Consider the following 22,232-nt stretch of genomic DNA (forward strand, 5'->3'; position numbering starts at 1 on the left):
GACACCTCTCAGGTGTAGTAGACCAGTGATAAGGACCAGATGCGAACTCAACTTGAGTACCAAACCTTGGATAATGCGCCTCCACCACAAATGGATATTGGAATCGGCTTTATTAGGCAAAAACACTGCATTTCGGGCTTATACGCGTAGTGTTTTTGCCCAATAAAGCCGATTCCAATATCCATTTGTGGTGGAAGAATATTATCCAAGGTTTGGTACTCAAGTTGAGTTTGCATCTGGTCCTTATCACTGGCTATTTTTCCCGTGGCATTTCCGACCAGTGGGGCCCCGGCCTTAGGTTAAGGCCCCACGTTGCGGAAACATACTGTAGCTTTTTAGTTGCAGATTTTGTTGCAGTTTTTTCAGCCAAAGTCAGGAGTGGATTGAGCAAAAAGTATAAGTACTTACTATATATTTCCCATTTTATTTGAAGCCATTCTTGGCTTTGGCTCATAAAAAAAAAAAACGCAACAAAATAAGCTGTGTTTCCGCAACGTGAGGCCTCAGCCTCAGACTGAAGCCCCATGTTGCAAAAATGCGGCCTAAGAAACTTACGTGTTTTCCAGCACATGCAAAGAGAATAAAATTCCAACTAATCCCATCCACACACTGCCGGAAAAAAAATCTGTTTTGGAAAAAGATGAGTTTTCAAAAATGGCTCCATTTTGGAAAGCCACAGCATGTCAACTATACCATTGGAAACACTGACGTTTTCCCTATAGGTTTAATAAGCGCAGAAAATCCACTGAGAAAAATAGTTTATGCTGCGATTTTTAGCTGTGTTTCGCTCCATGGGGCCTTAGCCTTAAAGTATATCTGCCATCAACCTTTAAATTAAAAATAACCTTCTGCAAAAAGCCTTGCATGCAACCAGCGTAAAATTAAATTCTGTAAATTCCTTGTTTGTACTTAAATAAAGTTAAACAAAATTAAGCAAGGCTCAAGTTTAAGACTTTTTTTTTTCTATACTCTGCTCAGAATTTCTACCAATTAAAGAAAAAAAAATCTACACATTCTAGAAATCAATTTTTATGACTATAGAATACAGTAAAATAACTTTGTATCACATTCTTATGAGCAGATATCTCAGAGGCTCCATAAATGTCTTGCAAGTAATATGCTGCATACGGAAAACCTGCACCTAGCTCAATCTGCACTGCACTTTTTTGTTTGCACAACATCTGGCTGAGATTATGCTGCGGCTAATCTGCTGCATGCAAAAACAGGGCAAAAAAAACACCATTGATTTGGATGCCCAAATCAGTCTTACAGTATTACATTTGCAATATATGTTAAAAGGGGTTGTCCAATTTCAGTCAACGGACATGCACGGTCGACCATTTTGCGGTGGTCTCGTGTAAGAAGTGAAGAGGAGAAGACAGAGGCAGTGCTGGAAAGGATGACAACGACCCTAGGGGTTTCTGAGCACAATTACCATAATGAAGAAAAAAAAATAATTCAAAAATGGCGGTGGACCTTCAAAATAAAGGTAAGAGATGAATAAGCTTTCTAAAGACTATTCCTACATGGTTTTGGTTTAAAAACTGTTTTTTAATGATAGAATCCCTTTAATACCTCATGGTTTTCGATATCTCTGCTTGTCGTCATTCATTCTGCTCCATGATCAGTCTATGGTCATGTGAGATACAGTCCATGGTCAAGTGATGAATACACAGGTGCACATGTATGTCCATCACATGATCATGGACTGATTTTTATCCACTGAAAATAGAGTGAATGACAGCAAGCAGAGATCTAGGAAACCCGGAGGAATTGATACAGAAAGAATACTGTAAAATTGTACAACTTTTCATTATACAAAACAATAACATGTCTCTTAATATTGGCTTGGAATTAGACAACCTTTAAGGCAAGAGACTTTTTTACTACTTTACTGGTGCAAATTTCGCTGATTTTGAACCAAAACCCGGAGAAAATGATCAGGATGGATTTCCAGGTATTTTCCATTCTTTTTGAATCTGCAGCAATATCTCCAGCCCATCTAGAGTTAATTGGCTTCTTCCTCTCTTGTCAGCCCACAGTTCAAAAAACCTTCACATCTAGTGTAGTATACAAAAAAAAAATAGTAGACAAAGGAACATGTAGGAGGGAAATGGTGCAGTGCTTTAGTGACACAGCATCAGAATGAATGGCTACTGCCAGGTTCACATATCCGTCAAACATTCTCTAGTTCTAGTCAGTCACAGGAGAGGAAAAGTGAATACAAGCTGGGGACGGATCCGTTACATAACAGGCAGCAATGGAGTCAGACAGATCTCATTGACTGGAAATGCAGACTGTCAGGTTTCAGTTATAGTGCCCATCATTCTGGACAAAATACAAAGGGGCAGCTTCCAGTACCTTATCATCTGGGACGCTACATAAAGAGGGCCTTTCATTGTTCAAGACGTCCCTCCCCGCTGATATCGATGTAGTTGCATTTTTTTTCCTCTAACCATTCCCAAAAAATCAGTGCAGTTAGTTTCAGCACGATTTTGTGCCCTACCGTAAGTTGGGCCGTCCTGAATGGGAGCAAAAAGACCGAGACAATAGGGAGCAAAGTTATGCTGAAACGTATAGTCATGATTGCTCAGCAACGTTGGGGGGGCTAAAGAAAAAACAAAATCCAAATGCAGCAGAATTAGTGGAGGGAGCAAAGGATTGGAGATGGTGGAAGTGGTGAAAGGTACTTTTTAAGGAATCTCCAGTGGCACTCCGGCGTTCTTCTTTAGCCATGCAAGGCCATTATTTCTAAACATGCTACTGTGGTCACCCACGTCTAGTTCCTATGCCCATTTCCCATTTCTGAAAAAGACTACAGAGCCAACATAATAAATACATAAGTTTGTCAAACTGTGGTGACAAGGGCCCACAATGTAATATGGCAGTTTTTCACATGTAAGCGGGTGACACTGTCTGTATAAACAGGGTAATAGTGGGTATTAAGATGTAGTAACCAGTCAAGAGATTTTTGTGCATCTTTGGTTGGTGTTGGGAATGATGGAATGGTGTTGGGAATGTTATGATAGCTTCACACTAGCACCGTGGTCTCAGTCATTCCAGCCTGCCAGAGAAACCCAAAGATAGAGAGCCAGATGGATTAAACAGTAGTTACATTTGGGCAATGGGGTCCACCATTTCAAAACTGAAAGAGCCCAAGCAGGACTTTTCTCTCCACTGATCTTCAACGGTTTCATTCTGCCGCAGATGTGAACCCAATCTTAGTGAAAGTTGGGATAACAGCTACAATATCTTGAGACAGATGAGGTCTCAGACGACTAAACATTGTTTTACGTGGATCAAATGATGACCGTGGAATCCTAGAACAGGCAAGTAAGAGCGTGGGTCAGGGCCTCTGTAAGAAAGAAGCTGCTTGGTGTAAAGTGCAGCAACTATGGAATAAAATTCTTTGGGTCACAGTGTCTGGAAAGGGCATCAAGTTTACCAGCCTACAATGGCGTAGCAGAAGTATCTCAGACTGTCAGAGTAGCTCTCTGTAAGAAGTACTGTAGGTAAGTGAAAGTGGCCACAGAAGCCAAATACTGAACTAGAGCTAAAAATGCTAAGAAACCAGTTTCTTAATGCCTCACCATTCTGCACACAAATTCGTAAAATATTGCCAACATAAATTTTTCAGTAGCAGCTTTCTGCCGAATCCTTGCCTCGGATTGTCTGTGTCTGGGGGTCCTGTTGGTAGCCTGCTGCCTGGCTCTAGCCTTGAACCAAGGTCCTCTTAGCTCTGTGAGGCAGGAACATATGTCCATACAGTAGCAGTCCTCAGGCAGAAGCAAGAGGATGGGCAATTGGGGGCCCTGTAGTGGGTTTCAGAAGATGGGGACCAGGGAGGAAGGATAGAGGTTTGCCTAACTCTGCACCTAGATATCATTTTAGCTACTTCGTTTGTACAGTATATAAAATAAACTGTGTAGTCTCTTATATAATTTATAATTGTACAGTCCTATGAAAAAGTTTGGGCACCCCTATTAATCTTAATCCTTTTTAGTTCTAAATATTTTGGTGTTTGCAACAGCCATTTCAGTTTGATATATCTAATAACTGATGGACACAGTAATATTTCAGGATTGAAATGAGGTTTATTGTACTAACAGAAAATGTGCAATATGCATTAAACCAAAATTTGACCAGTGCAAAAATTTTGGTCCCCTTATCATTTTATTGATTTGAATACTCCTAACTACTTTTTACTGACTTACTGAAGCACAAAATTGGTTTTGTAACCTCAGTGAGCCTTGAACTTCATAGCCAGGTGTATCCAATCATGAGAAAAGGTATTTAAGGTGGCCAATTGCAAGTCGTTCTCCTATTTGAATCTCCTCTGAAGAGTGGCATCATGGGCTACTCAAAACAACTCTCAAATGATGTGAAAACAAAGATTGTTCAACATAGTTGTTCAGGGGAAGGATACAAAAAGTTGTCTCAGAGATTTAACCTGTCAGTTTCCACTGTGAGGATCATAGTAAGGAAATGGAAGACCACAGGGACAGTTCTTGTTAAGCCCAGAAGTGGTAGGCCAAGAAAAATATCAGAAAGACAGAAGAATGGTGAGAACAGTCAAGGACAATCCACAGACCACCTCCAAAGAGCTGCAGCATCATCTTGCTGCAGATGGTGTCACTGTGCATCGGTCAACAATACAGCGCACTTTGCACAAGGAGAAGCTGTATGGGAGAGTGATGAGAAAGAAGCCATTTCTGCAAGCACACCACAAACAGAATCGCCTGAGGTATGCAAAAGCACATTTGGACAAGCCAGCTTCATTTTGGAAGAAGGTCATGTGGACTGATGAAACAAAGATTGAGTTGTTTGGTCATACAAAAAGGCGTTATGCATGGCGTTCAAAAAAAATAGCATTCCAAGAAAAACACTTGCTACCCACTGTAAAATTTGGTGGAAGTTCCATCATGCTTTGGGGCTGTGTGGCCAATGCCGGCACCGGGAATCTTGTTAAAGTTGAGGGTCGCATGGATTCCTCTCAGTATCAGCAGATTCTTGAGAATAACGTTCAAGAATCAGTGACGAAGTTGAAGTTACCCCGGGGATGGATATTTCAGCAAGACAATGATCCAAAACACCGCTCCAAATCCTCAGGCATTCATGCAGAGGAACAATTCCAATGTTCTGGAATGGCCATCCCAGTCCCCAGACCTGAATATCATTGAACATCTGTGGGATGATTTGAAGCGGGCTGTCCATGCTCGGCGACCATTAAACTTAACTGAACTTGAATTGTTTTGTAAAGAGGAGTGGTCCAAAATACCTTCATCCAGGATCCAGGAACTGATTAAAAGCTACAGGAAGCGACTAGAGGCTGTTATCTTTGCAAAAGGAGGGATCTACTAAATATTAATGTCACTTTTCTGTTGAAGTGACATACTTTTGCACCGGTGAAATTTTGGTTTAATGCATATTGCACATTTTCTGTTAGTACAATAAACCTCATTTCAATCCTGAAATATTACTGTGTCCATCAGTTATTAGATATATCAAACTGAAATGGCTGCTGCAAACACAAAAATATTTAGAACTAAAAATGATTAAGATTAATAGGGGTGCCCAAACTTTTTCATAGGACTGTAGCTATATGAGGCAGAGGAGTAGTGTGGAGCCATTATGACAAAAGAGCTAGGGCAGAATAACCAGGAGTGAGGGTTATATAGTAGATCTAAACAGCAAGGAAAGACAACTTGTTTGCACAGCAACCCATGGAACGAAAAAAACAAAAGTCGTACACTGATCTTGAGACTTATAGAAGTAGTTGAACGAGGCATAAAAAGGAAAGACATGGAATAGACAACTATAACTAAGGAGGCGATGGTCTTTCAAATAGTATAAAAAAGTCAAAAACAAATCACATCTTTTTAAAAGGGGGTTGTGGAGGCCAAACTTTTAAAAGGTTAAATCTGCTGGGGCCAGTGGTAAAAAAAACAAACAGCACTGAGGCCAATCAGTGGCCTCAGGAAGAGGACTCGTGATATCACAGGTAGTGGCATTCAGGCCCTTCCCCGATTGGTCTCAGTGGTCACGTGACCGCTGAGGCCAATCAAAGGCTTCATCACAACGCCGGAAGACACTTTGGGAGCAGATGAACCAGGAGGCACGGGAGGACCCTGGAGTAACAGGGACAGGTGAGTATACTTTTTTTCTTTTTTCACTGCCATTTTTGCCTGGACAACCGCTTTAAAAAAAAAAAAAACAACCTCCCAGCAGAGGGGAGTTAAAACACAACACCTGTTTTAAATAACTTTACTAGAAATAAAAAGGAGAACAAACTTCATAATTATGTTGTAAAACAAGCACATCTCAAGGATGGGGAGATCTCCTAAGAAATCTTCTCAACATTTTAACTCCTCAAAGAACCAGAAAATATTTTTGTCTCAGCAAAGTTACAGTTTCCTTTTTTCGTCTTAATCTCCAAGAGGCTCATTGTCAGCATCATTTGTTCCCGTTTTGTGGAGTATGAGAAACTAAGGTGGTTCAGTAAGTTAATAAACGTACCAGGCAGTAACTGGGATAGCACACAACGTTCATACATACACCCAGTCCCAACCTGCATCACCTCTTAGCTTGTGGGATGAAAGAATTGGGATGGAGTAAATAATAAAATATACTTGCCTATGAGACAGCATTTGATGTCACATAGAATCACCTCAACTACTTGCTGGAACAATTGTCTGACTTTAGAAAGACACAATGGTGGTGGTGGGGGCTTGGGGTAGTGAAGATTTATCATTGGGTTTACACTAGAAGTTACTTGGTTCCTAATATCGATGGCCTATGCTTATGTCTAACAGCAGAGACCAACACATACCAGCTGTTCTAGGACACTTTTTATATTGAAATCTTTGGGACAATCTAAAGTTGCTGGTATACTTTCTACTGTGAGTGGCAGCATGGCTTCTGGCACACAAACGTTACCCGGGGCTGTATTGTTCTGAAACAGCTGATCTGAGGAGTCCTGAGTGTTGGACCCCTGCAGATCTAATAATGATGGGTCTATTTAAAAGTGTTATTCACTTTCTAAGTTGAAATTTTTAAAACACAACCAATTTTCCAACTTTTGAACTTTTTTACGCAAAGCAATCCGCTTTTGAGACAATAGGTATGTTTGGGGAACGGTATAATGAAATGGGACAGTCGCCAACAAACTGGCATAAGCTATGCATCAAATCTATACCAGCTCCTGCCGGGCATAGGTATGAGTTTCCGTAGTATATAGCAGTCGTGACAGCAGCGGTTCTGCACATTCCAGCAGGCCCTGTCTCTCATGCTGCTGTTATTTGCCTGCTACAACACGGTCCTTCCTGACAGGCACAGATGCCAATCTGCCTCTGGCACTGAGCTGTTCCTGCTCCTTCACTTCCCATAGTGAAGTTTACTTGTTTCTTCTTAAAGGGCCAGAATATACACCCAAACCATTCAGAGTGTATTCCACATGGAACAGTTCATGTGAGGCTTAAAGGCAAAAATAAACAACCCATCAAAATAAATAAATAAATAAATAAACAAATTATACTCCCTTTTCCCTGATGCTCTGGCGACTCCGGTGACACCGGCGCAGTCAGGTCTTCTCAGTAAGTGTTCATCTGTGGCGGAAGTCTCAGCCACACGTCACTGCTGAGGCCTATCAGTGGCCTCAGCAAAGGGCATACAATGTTGCTACCTGTGACATCACGGGTCTTTTCCTGAGGTCTGCTGAGACAGCAATCACATGACCACTGAGGCCAATCAGCGGACTCAGAAGAGACCTGTGAGAAGACGCCTTAGCAGAAGGACCAAACTGCACTGGGAGTACAGCCAAGCACCGGGGACAGGAGAGTATGACTTTTAGTTTTTTTTTGTTGTTGTTTTTTTGCCCTCCCCCCACCTTCCCGGCATATTTTAAATAAAATTATAACCTCTGTAAGTCCTATACAGCTTCTAATGAAATCACAAAATTCATGAAGGTCTAAGAGGATAGTGTCCAAAGGAAATAAAGATCAAAGCACAACAAAGTGGACATACCAAATGTGTGCAGCCTCATAGGGGCCCAATACGTAGAAGCCTTCACTACCAGGTAGCTTACTAATATCTGTTTGCTCAGTACTTGACAAGAAGTCTCATGCATTTGGTGGAGTTTTGCAGAGATGGTGCTCTTTAAAGACTTATTTTATATCAAGGGACTGTTGCTGTGTGTAAAAGCAGTGGGTCTGATACCTAGAGATAAAAGCATTAAGAGGCCTTATGTTAGTAAACTACCGTATATTGCAAGTTATTTATAGGATTAATATAGCTCAGCTACATTGTAAAGGAAGTCACTCAGTAATATGCAAAGTCTAGGTGCAGCTGCATGAGGTGTTGGCCAGGATACATCACTTAGCATAACACAATACAATTTTACATCTCTTACTGTGATACACACACACTGCAGTGATGGTAAGACACAAATACCAGCCTGTGGAAACATAACTATACATGTCTAGCCCTTTTTATCTATGTCAATGTAATAAAATTGTGTATTACAGCTCCATTCACAAGCCGGACTAATACAGCAAGAAAATGGTGGGGCACTGAAATTCCCAGATAGCTGATCAGTAGAAAGATGCTGTTTACTATCACTTTCATTCTGACTCACAATAATATTAATACATCCTCCTTACACCTGAAAATACTTTACTAAATCAGAACTGCAAACATGGGGCAGAATACTACTGGTATTTTATACATCGATCGAGTCAGACCCTCTCCGCCCAGCAAGTTATCCATCTTGTGTTGGCTTTGGTGACACAACCACTTTAATTGTTCACATATCCTAAATGAACATTGAAGGTCCAAAGGTGGGCACAACTTCACTTCTACCTGACTAATATCATTGCAAACTGAGTTCCTGACTCAATAGCCTCCAAAATGTCCCCTGAAAAGTGATGAAATGCTCGATAATCTGCACGGTGTCCATTTACTGTATGCGGTTGGCTAGTTTTACACTAATATTAAAAGGCACAATTGTTATGGTCTGTATAATGAAAAGTTCTACAGGTTTGCAAATGTAATTTCTATATCAATTCAAGACATTGGGACCACAACAATCATGGTGGACACAAACATCTATTTCAGTAAAAATTTCACATTGCTTGTAACTTTGTTTCTCCTCCGTCGGACTGTTCTAGCAGAGAGCGAGAGAAGACTCGCCATGGCAATTAATTATATGGATTCTACCATAGATAGTTACCGTATTTTTCGGACTATAAGACGCACCCAGGTTTTAGAGGAGAAAAATAGGGGAAAAAAAATTTCAGGCAAAAAATGGTAAAATATTTAATGTATGGGAGTTGTAGTTTTGGAACAGCTGCAAGGCCACATTGACAGGTGACCCTGCAGCTGTACGGGGATGTATAGGGCGTTTTTTTGTGGGGCCAGGTGTACTTTTTAGTTCTGCCATTTTGGGAAATGTTTATTGCTTAGATCACCTTTTATTTAATTCAGAGGCAAAACAGAGAGAAAAACCCGGCGGTTTAGCACTTTTGATTTTGACGTTCACTGTACATAAAAATATTAGTAGACCGGGCATTTTCAGACACAGGGATACCTAATGTATATGTTTCACAGTAATGTTATACTTTTATATGTATTCTAGGGAAAGGAGGTGAACTTTTATTTTATTTTTTATTATATTTTTTTTTTAAGTGTTTTTTTTTTTTTTTTACTATTTTATTATCCCCCGCCTAGGGGGCTTGAACCTGCAATCATTTGATTGCAAGTCCCATAGACGGCAATACAAGTGTATTGCAGTCTATGGGAGATTCTATACATTACTATTGCGGAGTGTCATAGACCAGCCGCGATAGTAATATATAGCTATGACAGGCCTGGGAGCCTTCATTAGCTCCCGGATGTCATCGGAACAGGTCGGCTCCTGCGGCCTCGCCGTGCAGGAGCCGGCCTGCATCACTAAAGGTATGGGGCCGGTGGGGACCGGCCCCGGGGCTAACTAACTGCCAGGACCTGCGGAGGAGGAGCGGATTTACAGCATGCCACCGCTGGTTTTCTTCAGCGGCAGGAGCGTGACAATCTGCAGGCCCCGGCAGCTAAGACAGTCCCCGGCATCTGCTGTAATAGATCGGCGGATGCCGGGGAGTGTCTTAGCTGCCGGGGCCTGCAGATTGTCACGCTCCTGCCGCTGAAGAAAACCAGCGGTGGCAGTAGCGCGGCCATGCTGCAAATCCGCTCCTCCCCCCACATTCGGACTATAAGACGCACCCTCATTTTCCTCCGCAATTTGGGGGAAAAAAAGTGCGTCTTATAGTCCGAAAAATACGGTACCTCTCTATAGATAGTTTATCTACAGGCAGGTTGTCATAATGGAGACTTGATTACCCTAGAGCACCAATTCCCAGTTGTACCCTGAAATGCAGAGTAGACCCATCTGGGTCTACACGCCAAAAGTTGTTATGCCCAGGACAACCACTAAACAGATTTTGGATTTAGTGAGTATTTGTGTAGCTTTAGAAAAAAAAATTGCAGTTTTCAAAAATGCTGTATTTTCGCAACATGGGGGAGGTGGACCATCTTGAGTTATGGACATCAATTTAACACCATCAAGAAAAGAAAAAAACAAAACAAAAAAACAATGTTGCATTGTAGTTTCCATACTCTTCAGCCTCTCTACAAATCTGCACCTTTCATTCTCTGTGGGCAGGCACATTCTTGCACCATGTGACCACTCTTCCCAATAACGTGCGCGCGTGGATGGCCGCTCACCTATTGCAGCTGCCCCGCTCAGCCAGAATTAATGCCCAAGCACTCAACTCAGATCTGCGTCCGGGGATAGGCAGCAACCAACGGCTGTTTAATATGGCACCCGCCATATTGCTGACTGTCCTCCTGAGCCCTGAATGCCTGGTCGGACCGTCACTTTCCTCAGCACCAATCTGTGTGTGGGGGAGGGGGTGACTAAGGAAGGATCATTATACTATCTATACACTAGATTAGCGTTTTCTTGTTTACTACTGGTGGTACTGTTTGGCCATCAGGTCGCCCATCATTGACGGAGCCTTGCCCAGCTCACTAGCTGTTCCGCTCAGCAGCTTCCCGGGCTTAGAGGGAACACTGCATGTGACTATCCAGCAACTACATTGCTCCACAGTAAATTGCTCACATGCTCCGAGCTCCAGGAGCTCTATGCACGGCTATAGCACATGCTCAGTCAGAGCAAAGAACCATGAAAGTGAAACCAAGACGTATTTAGCCGGGACTTGCACGACAAGCTAGTAAAGGTGTTAAAGTGTAAGTCATCTCACAACTGCTGTGAGCATTACTCTGGCAACCAGATAGATCAGTTTTACCTTTAACAGTAGAGATCTACCGCACATCATTTTAACTGCATGTTATGAGGCAGGCTTCTTTTAATTGGAATATCCCTTTAACGCTCTAAGCTGTACTATTATATTGCGCTCAGTATATAATGAACGCTCAGCACCTTAATAGTATAACCTGCAGCAGGACTTGCAGATATTGGTTGTATTACACAACCAGAACCTGGAACTAACTGTTGGAGATTGTAAATACGGACTACTTAACCCTTCAGATGCTGTGAGCAATAGTGTTAATGGCACCTGAGTGATTAGGGGGTAAGATCATCCCCACCCCCCTTCAGTGATAATATTGGTCCCAGGGAATGCCGCAACAGCCAGGAGGCCAAACAGGGAGACTAAGTGCAATGTACTACAACTAAGAAACACTGTAGTACATTGAACTGGGGATCAAGGTATTTCCACAATCAGGATTTTGCATATAGTTCTTGAAGTTGAAACCACAGATGCATCATAAAGAGTTTGAGAGAGATCCAGGTCCGAAGATCTGTAAGAGAATTACCAGAATTCTTTTGGGAAGAATATGCAAATCTGACTTCCATGATGTAATTAGGAAGCCAGTGCAGCAGGCATGCACACCAATAGAGGGCGCTCACTGAGAATGTGCAAGTCTATCTTCCATGATGTAACTAGGAAGACAGAGCCTCAGTCAAGCAAACCAATAGAGGGCGCTCCCTTTAACATCATGCTGACCTTCTCAGAGGCCTTTGTTTGCAATGATGTTAGGATTATACCAGGTAGTCCCTCAGCCAAGGACAGCTGTTTCGATGTTCTTGTATCTCATCAGCTTGGCGCAGAGAGGACTGACCTGGCAGAGGTGAGCGGCTTAGACAGGGTTGAGGGGATATCGCCACTCCATAGGGTGCACGCAAAATTACATGTGTTATACGCCCGTAACAACCCATTGAAATTAACGGGATCTGTTTTGAGCGCTCACTTTCTGACACGTGTATACGTGCCAGAGTGCGCGCCCGTAAACTCCGTGTGAACTGGCCCTCACAGGTAAAAAAACAAGTTAGTTTAATAGTACAAGTAAACAATTAAAACATATTAAGGCTAAGGCAAAAAAATGCTGCAGGAGAAAACACGGCTGCAACGCATTGCAGTTCTCCCCGCAGCACTTTTGACAGAAAGCTTGCAGAGTTTTCCTCTGTGGACTTTCTGCTTCAATTATATCTATAGGAAAAATGCCGGTGTTTCCGATGATGTAATTGACATGTAGCGATCTCCAAAACCACTGCTGTTTAGCTGCGTGTCCACACTGTGTATGTTCCAACAAAGTGGGGATGGGATTCTCTTTGTTGGATGGGATTCTCTAGAATTCTCTAGATTCTCTAGAATCCCATCCACTTTTCTGTGACTCTAAAATGCTGCTTTTCTCCGTAGCATATACGCCACAGGTGAATCGTGATGTTTTATGCCACATGGGGCCTAGTCCAAGGGTGTTTTAATTGCGATACAAAAAAATCCACTCAAGTACATTAGAAACAGGGTTTCTCATGCAATCCAGTCATTGTCTGAGCAAACCCTTTGTTATAGTCTACAGAAAAATCCTGGACCTGCCTGGACAAAGCTTTTCCAGAAGTGAGGCCTTGCTGAAATCCAGACTTTCCCTGAAGTAGTGACTTCCTGCACAGTGCGGAAATGTAATCATTAGAATCATCAATAGGCAGTTAAGAAGAAGATTTCTGCAGAAAATCAGCAAATACAAATTGCAACTTCAGTCATGTAAGGAGTGGTTTGTGAGAGAAGTACAGCAAATAGACTCTGTGGCTTCTATAACTTCAGTTCCTGTCTAAAGCTGGATGAGGCATCACTAGCTGTAAGTAAATACACCATCCCTACTTGTAAGGTTTACTTTTGCACTGTATTTGGAATTCTTAATACGCATCTTCATAAATGGCATTTTCTGTTCTCACCGTACAAGCTATTCATCCAATGGTAAATTGTGTAACTAAATACCAAAGAAAAACAACATTGCAGATGCGTATAGTGTTAATATCACCAGTATAGCCAGTGCTTCCTATATTTTTATATGTAGAACACTACTTGTATATTTGCACTAGTCTAATCTGGACCAAAATGTCATCTCCATGTAATCATGAATTAATGTAAAAGTTACCAATATGTCAAGATTTCATAGATCTTCTGCTGAAGTTTCTCCTTATACAGCTGTGTCCCCTTACATACAGCTGGCTTTGACGGACCACATACCATTAACTTCAACAGATAAAATTTCTTTCAGTTTCCCATTGAAGCAGTTTTAGAAACCGTTCATAGACTTCTACAAGTAAATGACATTACAAGTCATTGTGAGCTGATAGAAGTTGTGACGATGTGATGAGGATTTGTTTAAAATATTAGGGAATGTTGTGGATTTTGGCGAGAAATGTCAGAGCCCCATCTTTATAGGTCATCACCTGAAAATTGTAAAAGGATCTCAAAGCAATTCAGTGTATTGTTATGGACTGCAACTATTGTGTGTCAGAAGCTATGCCACTACAAATATCTATCAGCAAGTGGGAATGCACTTTGCATGTGGGTTAGAATTATGAAGAACATGAAAAATGAGGCAGATTTACTAAGACTGGCGTTTTGTACCAGTCTTAATAAAGGGCAAGACAGGTGCAAGGTATGGAGGCTCCAACCCATTAAAGGGATTCTACCATTAAAACCTCTTTTTTTGTGGATAAGATGTTGGAATCGCCTTTAGAAAGGTTATTCGTCTCTTACCTTTAGATGTGATCTCTGCTGCGCTGTTCCTTAGAAATACCGGTTTTTACCGGTATGCAAATTAGTTCTCTCACAGCGATGGGGGTGGGCCCCAGCGCTGAAAATGCGATGGGGGCGTCTCCACTGCTGCTTGAGAACACGATCCTGCGACGCCTCTATCTTTGGCTGGATCCTCCCCTTCTCTCTCGTCTTCCTCCTGCATCACCTCCGACGCTTGCGCAGTTGGCTCTGCCAGTGAGACACCAGCAGAGCTGAGGGCGAATGCCAGCCGGCGACCATTTATTGAACTACAAGAGCAAGAGCGGCCTCCCAAAAATGGCCGCCGGCCGGCATGCGCAGTCGGCTCTACTAGTGTCTCACTGGCAGAGCCAACTACACAGGCGCTAGAGGTGATGCAGGAGGAAGACGACAGAGAAGGGGAGGATCCAGCCGAAGATAGAGGCGTCGCAGGATCGTGTTCTCAAGCAGCAGTAGAGATGCCCCCATTGCATTTTCAGCGCATTTTCATTGGAGAAGCCTCCATCGCTGCCAGAGAACTAATTTACATACCGGTAAAAAACGGTATTTCTAAGGAACGGCGCGGCGGAGATCACATCTAAAGGTAAGAGACGAATAGCCTTTCTAAAGGCGATTCCAACATCTTATCCACAAAAAGAGGTTTTAATGGTAGAATCCCTTTAATAAAGCATGCACCTGTTGACCAGAATGGAACTCTATGCCTAGTTTTTTTGTGCGAGCTATACATGAAATGTAGGGTAGCTCCTGAAAACTAGCGTGAAAGCGCGAGTTGTAATATGTCAATGGCTAATGGAGTTTCTTAATTAAATTGTTGAATATTCTAGTGCCATTCATGTACATGTGCAGTTTTTACAAACCCTTCTCTTTGTTTGTAGAGCACCTCCAGAAAGCATGAGTAATGCTACCGTAAGCTTCACCTTTAGTGCCGTTACTTCCACCGCTCTACCGGTGATTTACGCCTTGATGTTTTTGCCAAGCATCTCTGGAAATATCATGACTCTTGTGACATTCAAAAGACTGAGTCGAAAGACATCTACGCATATCTACCTTATAAACCTTGCCATCTCTAACATGATTGTATCTAGTGGCATGCCCTTCCAGATAGTTTACTACAGCTCGGCACAGTACTGGGCCTACAACTCTGTCCTATGCTCTATTGTCTATCAAGGCGCGAGCTTACTTGCACATAGCAGCATGTGTGTGAGCATCACCATCTTCTGCTGGATTGCAGTCAGTCGATATGCTATGCTATTAAGACATAAAACGCACATGCAGGCTAAACCCCACACCGCATACGAAAAAGTTATTTTTGGACAAATTCTTAAAGCCTTCCGTAACCCCAAATTTGCCCTTTTCCTTTGTGTTGGGGTCTGGCTTGTTTTGCTATGCCCTAACCTAATACTTTTTCTGGTAAACCAGGATTCTGCACCGGATAAACACTGCATTGATAAAGAACTGGACACTTTTCAGCACGCGTACAAGATTAGTTCATTTGTGGAATCTATTTGCTTCTTTATTTTCCTCCTGGTTGTTTTGTTGTTTTACTACTTTTTTATAAAGCATATACAACAGCTTCAGGCCAACAGCTGCATTGGAGAAAAGCATCTGGTTCACAGCAAAGTAAAGAGCAACATCATCATGATCGTGGCTTTACTCCTGCTCTGCTTCATGCCCTATCACCTCTCCAAGATTGTCCTGGTAGGATTTGACCAGTCGCATGGTTACCAAACGCTAAGTGCATTGCTTGAAGTTAAAAATTGTTGTTTGTGTCTTGCGGAGTTCAGAAGCTGTACAGACCCCATTGTTTATCTATGCTTAGACAACACCTTTAAAAAGAACTTTCTACAATTTTGGAAAAAAACCGCTAGTGTTGAAGAAGTCAGTTCATCGATGGCAAACAACCACACTAGTTTGCAACCATCAGCATCCGTGAGGATTACGCAAAGCGTAGTTACCAAGGAATCGGGCTCTTAAGGACTTCACACAGCAGATTTCTACATGTCAGACCAGAAACTGCTAATAATGAAGAACAAGCTTTCTGCAAACATAAAGGATATCCAAGCCGAAAAGCAGCCAAACTAGGCAAGAGTACAGACGTTACACAGCCTTATGAATACCAACACATGAAAAATTGAACGCTTGCCATGGGCAGAAGATCAGAGGCTGCGAAAGCTGACTAAAATGATCTTCTGTTTCTTTAACATGAGGACATTTGGGGAGGGAACATGACAGCTGGAAAGAGGTGAAGCCCTCATAAATGCAATTACTACATGGAGCCAAACCGAGCACCGGGACACTGGCGAAACATGGCAGATACAAAAAAAACATCATCAAATGTCTTAGGGCTAGAAATACGCTAGCACGAGACAATATAACTGTTATAAGATGTTACCACAATGGTGGGATGAAGCTGTTTTCAGTAAATAGAGAGGGGAACTTGTGTATAAATATACTGCTGTGGTAACCAAAACCAACACCTCTTGTGTGTGGGGAAGGGGGACTTTGCGACTAGGAAGTGCTAAGGCCAGAGTTGCAGATGTTTTGTACATTTTGTTGAAAAAAAAAATATATATAACTTCACTTTTAGGGTGGTTTCTTGCAATATTTTTAAGAAAAAAACACTGTGGTTTCTGCACAGTGTTTTGGGGCTTTTCCTGCTCAAGGTTTGAGACCATTTTTCCCACAGACTTCTCTCTAGAGGAGGAACACGGAAAATGTATTTTTTTTTTTTGTGTTGAAAGCTTGCAAGAAACAGCTTATGCACTCAGTCTTACAGCGCATTTGCATGAAGAAGCTTTCACTCTCTAATATATATTAGTAAGACACAATTTCATAATAAAGCATATGAACAATTTTTTATAAGATTGATTCTGTATACACAAAGTGAGATACAGGTTTCACGGAAATTCATGCACTAAACTCTTAGTCAATAGTACGACGCCTTAAAGGGGTTGTGCTATTCAGGAATGCAGGCTTGGCAGCACCATAGAAGTGAATGGAGCACCAGTCAAGTAAGAGTACTGGTGCTCCATTCACAAAGAGTAAGCATAGGGGAGCTTTCGATCCTCCATTTCTTTCATCACTGGGGGTCATGGCAGTCAGACCACTAGCAATCTAAAACTTAGTCCCTGTCCTACTAGCACAATCCTTTAGACACCATTTATTTATTTCCTCTCCACATTCCAGGACTTATTTGCATTTTTAAGTATAAATTAAGAAGATTGAGAACAAGCATGTGCTTTCAATATGGTCTTGTTACTAAGATGGTACATACTAAGCATTCCTCTATATGCCGAGCTGATAAAACGCCTCTGTGCACTGCCATGCTGAACAAAGACATAATATAGTTGTATGAATGGAGCCTCTCAAGTCTACTGGTATGGCAGCAAACACAACTTATGTATACTGCAGGAATGTTTCAGACGTAATACCCAGAGCCAGCTCTAGGGTTTGGTGAGTTTTGGGCAACAGGCTCAGTAGGACTCCTGCAAGTTGTAATAAGGGTCCGTTCACATGGCGTAAAATGAAAGGAAATTCTTCTTCATTTTCCGCTACCGGTATTTTCGTGCGGACTAGCCACGACGGGATGCAAATGCAATACATCAGCATTCCATCGTGGCATCCCACTCCTGATTAGGCCCGGCCTAATCAGGAAGGCGTACCGAGCAGCAGAATCTGCAGTAAGATCGAGCAGGATGCTTCTTTTTTCCACGTCCTGTTGTGATCACTGCCTCCCATTGAAAACAATGGGAGGATGATTTTGGAGGAATCTGCACCGAATTCGGAATCTGCAGCAAATTCTTCCAAGTGAACTGACCCTAAGAAGCCCAGTTACCAAAATTAACTTGATTAAAACTTGCACTGATTATCCCATCACTTATCAGCTGACCACTCACATACCAGCTGTCCAGTGTCCATACAAGTCAGTTACAGAAGAACTATATCACTTGAAGAAGACAGCAGCTACAGAGGGGGATAAGAGGTCCCACACAAGTTCAAAGAAAATTTATGACTGCAGATCAATATTGACTAGTAGTTACTCCTTTTTCAGATCTTTTACAAAATCGGATTCACAAACTGGACTGATTGAGTGTATATTCTAGATAAATATGTTAAAGGGGATGGCCACTTTCAGACAAATATTCAGAGACAAATGTTATTGTTTGTATAATAAAAAGTTGTACAATTTTCCAATATACTTTCTGCATCAATTCCTCACAGTTTTCTAGATCTCTGCTTGCGGTCATTCATCCTGCTTACTTCCAGTGGATAAAATTATGACCACAGTCATGTGATGTACAGTCCATGGTCATGTGATGTACAGTCCATGGTCATGTGATGTACACACAGGTGCACAGCTCGTTATAGTCACAGCACAGTAATCAGATTTCTGCCTCATAACGAGCTATGCACCTGTGTGTCCATCACATGACCATAGACTGTAAATCACATGACCATGATCAGAACTTTAGAAGCAACAGAATGATTAACAACCAGCAGAGATCTTGAAAACTGTGAGGAAATGATACAGACCTTCTATTTGAAAATTGTATAACTTTTTATTATACAAACAGTAACATTGGTCTCTCAATCTTGGTCTGAAAGTGGCCAACCCCTTTAAGTCAGGTGATCATCCGGCTGCAAACACACCATTCAGACGTGTGGTGCTAATAATGGTAAGACTTGTAAAAAAGAAAATATACAATTTAACTGAAAGTCCCCAAAAGAATATACCGTACTCTTCTTGGATATGTCACAAATAATTACATCTCTTACCTTTACATCTCTGTGAATGATATTATTATCGTGACAGTAGCGCAAAGCTTCTAGAATCTGTCGCATGTAGTGACTGTAAAGAGACAAAACAAAAACATAAGGGATGTAGCCAAGCCTCATATCTTCCCAACTTACACAGAATTAAAGGGGTACTTCCTGTATGGATTCCTTATTGCGCTCAAGATTTTTCATAGTGAGTAAGAACTTTCATGGTTAAAACTGGCAACACACATCAGACATTTGATGGCTATTTTTCGTTAATTTGTTGATCATTTGTACATTTGACAACTGTTGTAAACACAGCAAAAACAAGGGACCTTACACTACCCCAAACACTTACAAAAATCAACAATTTATGGGTGTGTTAATAGTACATACACATGCCCATAATACACAAAGAGCCCACAGGTCTGTCAGTAGCCATATACAATCAATTACTGCAGAGGGTGTGGAAAAAAAATCCAACACAACCAAATTTGGTGGCAACCAACTTAAGTTGATGGTTGACTGTGTAGAACAAACATTCACAAATTTATATAGGAATTATTGCTCCCAGACATTCAAAATCTGCCCCTTCAGTAGTGTAATGTCCGATATGCAGGGCCAGCTTTATTCGCAGCAGATGAGTCTGCCCAGGTAACACAGTCATGAGTCTTATTACAGTGCACTTAATAGGAGGTGCATTATACAATACCTACACTCCTCTACAAAAGTTCCTATTGAATTGATGCAAGCAAAAATCCTGAAATACCGATGTCAGAAATTAGTACAGAAAGCACAGTGGCATATTTAGAATAACCCTTTAAGTTGTAACAGATAAATCAGCCTGTGACATAAACATCTCCACAGATTTGAACTTTTCTAGTTCTTTGTAAAAGTTTTCACACCTCTTGAGCTTTTTCACATTTTGTCACCTTACAACCACAAAATTAAATGCATTTCACTGAGATTTTAAGTGATAACCAACACAAAATAGCAGATAATTGTTCAAAAATTATAAAACCCAGCGTCAACCCGCTAGGATTCTCATTAATTCAAAGGTAAGTATAAAAAATAACTTTTATCTCCATCCAAGTACAAAGTTACATCGTAACTACAAGGAGTTGGTTACTTCACGGCAAAACTACGCATTTCGGGATTAGCGTGTCCCTTCCTTATGCCATGAAGAAGGGACATGCTAGTCCCGAAACGCGTAGCTTTGCCATGAATGCTTTGAATACTTTTGCAAGCCACTATATGGATTAAAAAAATAACAAAAAACCAGCACAAATAATTGAAGACACCTTCTACTGCTTCATCTACAAGTAAAAAGGGAACAAGATAAGTCTTGTTTAAATGGAACCTGTCAATGTGTTCATGCTGTCCGCTCTTTAGAAAGATTTAGCCATAAGAGCTGAGCGGACACTTCTCCCCGAGTCTGGTGCTTTTTAAAACTATGGTTTCTCTAAAACCTTGAGGAAAGCTATAGCAAAGGTTTTGTTCACATCTGTGTTGCAAATCCTGACAGAAAAGTGATTGACACTATGAAGAAACAGACTCCATTATTAATCAGCCGAGCACAATTGGTGTCAGCTGTATCACAGATCCTTCACAGCTTGAACTCTGTTCTTCTGCTCTTCTAATGAAAGGGGAAAACGGAATTGATAGAACAAACGTGAACTTGACCTAAGGCTTGGTTCACATGTCAGTGTTTTGCATCAGTGTTTGTAAGCTAAAACCTGGAGTGGGTTCAAACAACAGAACAGGTGCAAATCTTTCCATTATACCTTATCTCAGTGTAGTCTCCACTTCTGGTTTTGACCTACAAATACTGATGCAAAAATATGTTGAGTGAATAAGAGTTTAAACCATTCTGCCTATAGCTAGAACAGCAGCAGTTTTTAATAAATCCACATGAAATTACCATCATGTCCATGTTGTCCTACTACAGTCCTATGAAAAAGTTTGGGCACCCCTATTAATCTTAATCATTTTTAGTTCTAAATATTTTGGTGTTTGCAGCAGCCATTTCAGTTTGATATATCTAATAACTGATGGACACAGTAATATTTCAGGATTGAAATGAGGTTTATTGTACTAACAGAAAATGTGCAATATGCATTAAACCAAAATTTGACCGGTGCAAAAGTATGGGCACCTCAACAGAAAAGTGACATTAATATTTAGTAGATCCTCCTTTTGCAAAGATAACAGCCTCTAGTCACTTCCTTTAGCTTTTAATCAGTTCCTGGATCCTGGATGAAGGGATTTTGGACCATTCCTCTTTACAAAACAATTCAAGTTCAGTTAAGTTTGATGGTCGCTGAGCATGGACAGCCCGCTCTCAAATGATCTGAAAACAAAGATTGTTCAACATAGTTGTTCAGGGGAAGGATACAAAAAGTTGTCTCAGAGATTTAACCCGTCAGTTTCCACTGTGAGGAACATAGTAAGGGAATGGAAGACCACAGGGATAGTTCTTGTTAAGCCCAGAAGTGGCAGGCCAAGAAAAATATCAGAAAGGCAGAGAAGAAGAATGGTGAGAACAGTCAAGGACAATCCACAGACCACCTCCAAAGAGCTGCAGCATCATCTTGCTGCAGATGGTGTCACTGTGCATTGGTCAACAATACAGCGCACTTTGCACAAGGAGAAGCTGTATGGGAGAGTGATGAGAAAGAAGCTGTTTCTGCACACACGCCACAAACAGAGTCGCCTGAGGTATGCAAAAGCACATTTGGACAAGCCAGCTTCATTTTGGAAGAAGGACCAGTGCACTGATGAAACAAAGATTGAGTTGTTTGGTCATACAAAAAGGAGTTATGCATGGTGTCCAAAAAAACAGCATTCCAAGAAAAACACTTGCTACCCACTGTAAAATTTGATGGAGGTTTCATCATGCTTTGGGGCTGTGTGGCCAATACCGGCACTGGGAATCTTGTTAAAGTTGAGGGTCGCATGGATTCCACTCAGTATCAGCAGATTCCTGAGAATACTGTACAAGAATCAGTGACGAAGTTGAAGTTACGCCGTGGATGGATATTTCAGCAATACAATGTCCAAACACTGCTCCAAATCGACTCAGGCATTCATGCAGAGGAACAATTACAATGTTCTGGAATGGCCATCCCAGTCCCCAGACCTGAATATCATTGAACATCTGTGGGATGATTTGAAGCGGGCTGTCCATACTCGGCGACCATCAAACTTAACTGAACTTGAATTGTTTTGTAAAGAGGAATGGTCCAAAATACCTTCATCCAGGATCCAGGAACTGATTAAAAGCTACAGGAAGCGACTAGAGGCTGTTATCTTTGCAAAAGGAGGGATCTACTAAATATTAATGTCACTTTTCTGTTG

General features: G+C 41.5%; 2 protein-coding genes across 12 annotated transcripts in view; one reads left to right on the top strand and one right to left on the bottom strand.

The window, feature by feature from the left end:
* Window positions 1-22,232, bottom strand: part of CASK (calcium/calmodulin dependent serine protein kinase) — a 211,070-nt gene that overhangs the window by 122,163 nt on the left and 66,675 nt on the right. For all 11 annotated transcript variants that reach the window (XM_075264016.1, XM_075264013.1, XM_075264012.1 and 8 more), the window contains exon 5: window positions 18,894-18,966. In XM_075264016.1, the coding sequence (XP_075120117.1) occupies window positions 18,894-18,966 (73 nt within the window). The remainder of the gene's footprint in view (window positions 1-18,893; window positions 18,967-22,232) is intronic.
* GPR82 (G protein-coupled receptor 82) lies at window positions 14,980-16,091 on the top strand. The gene has a single exon (XM_075266386.1). It carries the CDS (start codon window positions 15,009-15,011, stop codon window positions 16,089-16,091), a length of 1,083 nt encoding a protein of 360 aa, XP_075122487.1. The 5' UTR covers window positions 14,980-15,008.

This window comes from Leptodactylus fuscus, chromosome 2 (genome assembly GCF_031893055.1).
Source record: "Leptodactylus fuscus isolate aLepFus1 chromosome 2, aLepFus1.hap2, whole genome shotgun sequence".
Taxonomy (NCBI): domain Eukaryota; kingdom Metazoa; phylum Chordata; class Amphibia; order Anura; family Leptodactylidae; genus Leptodactylus; species Leptodactylus fuscus.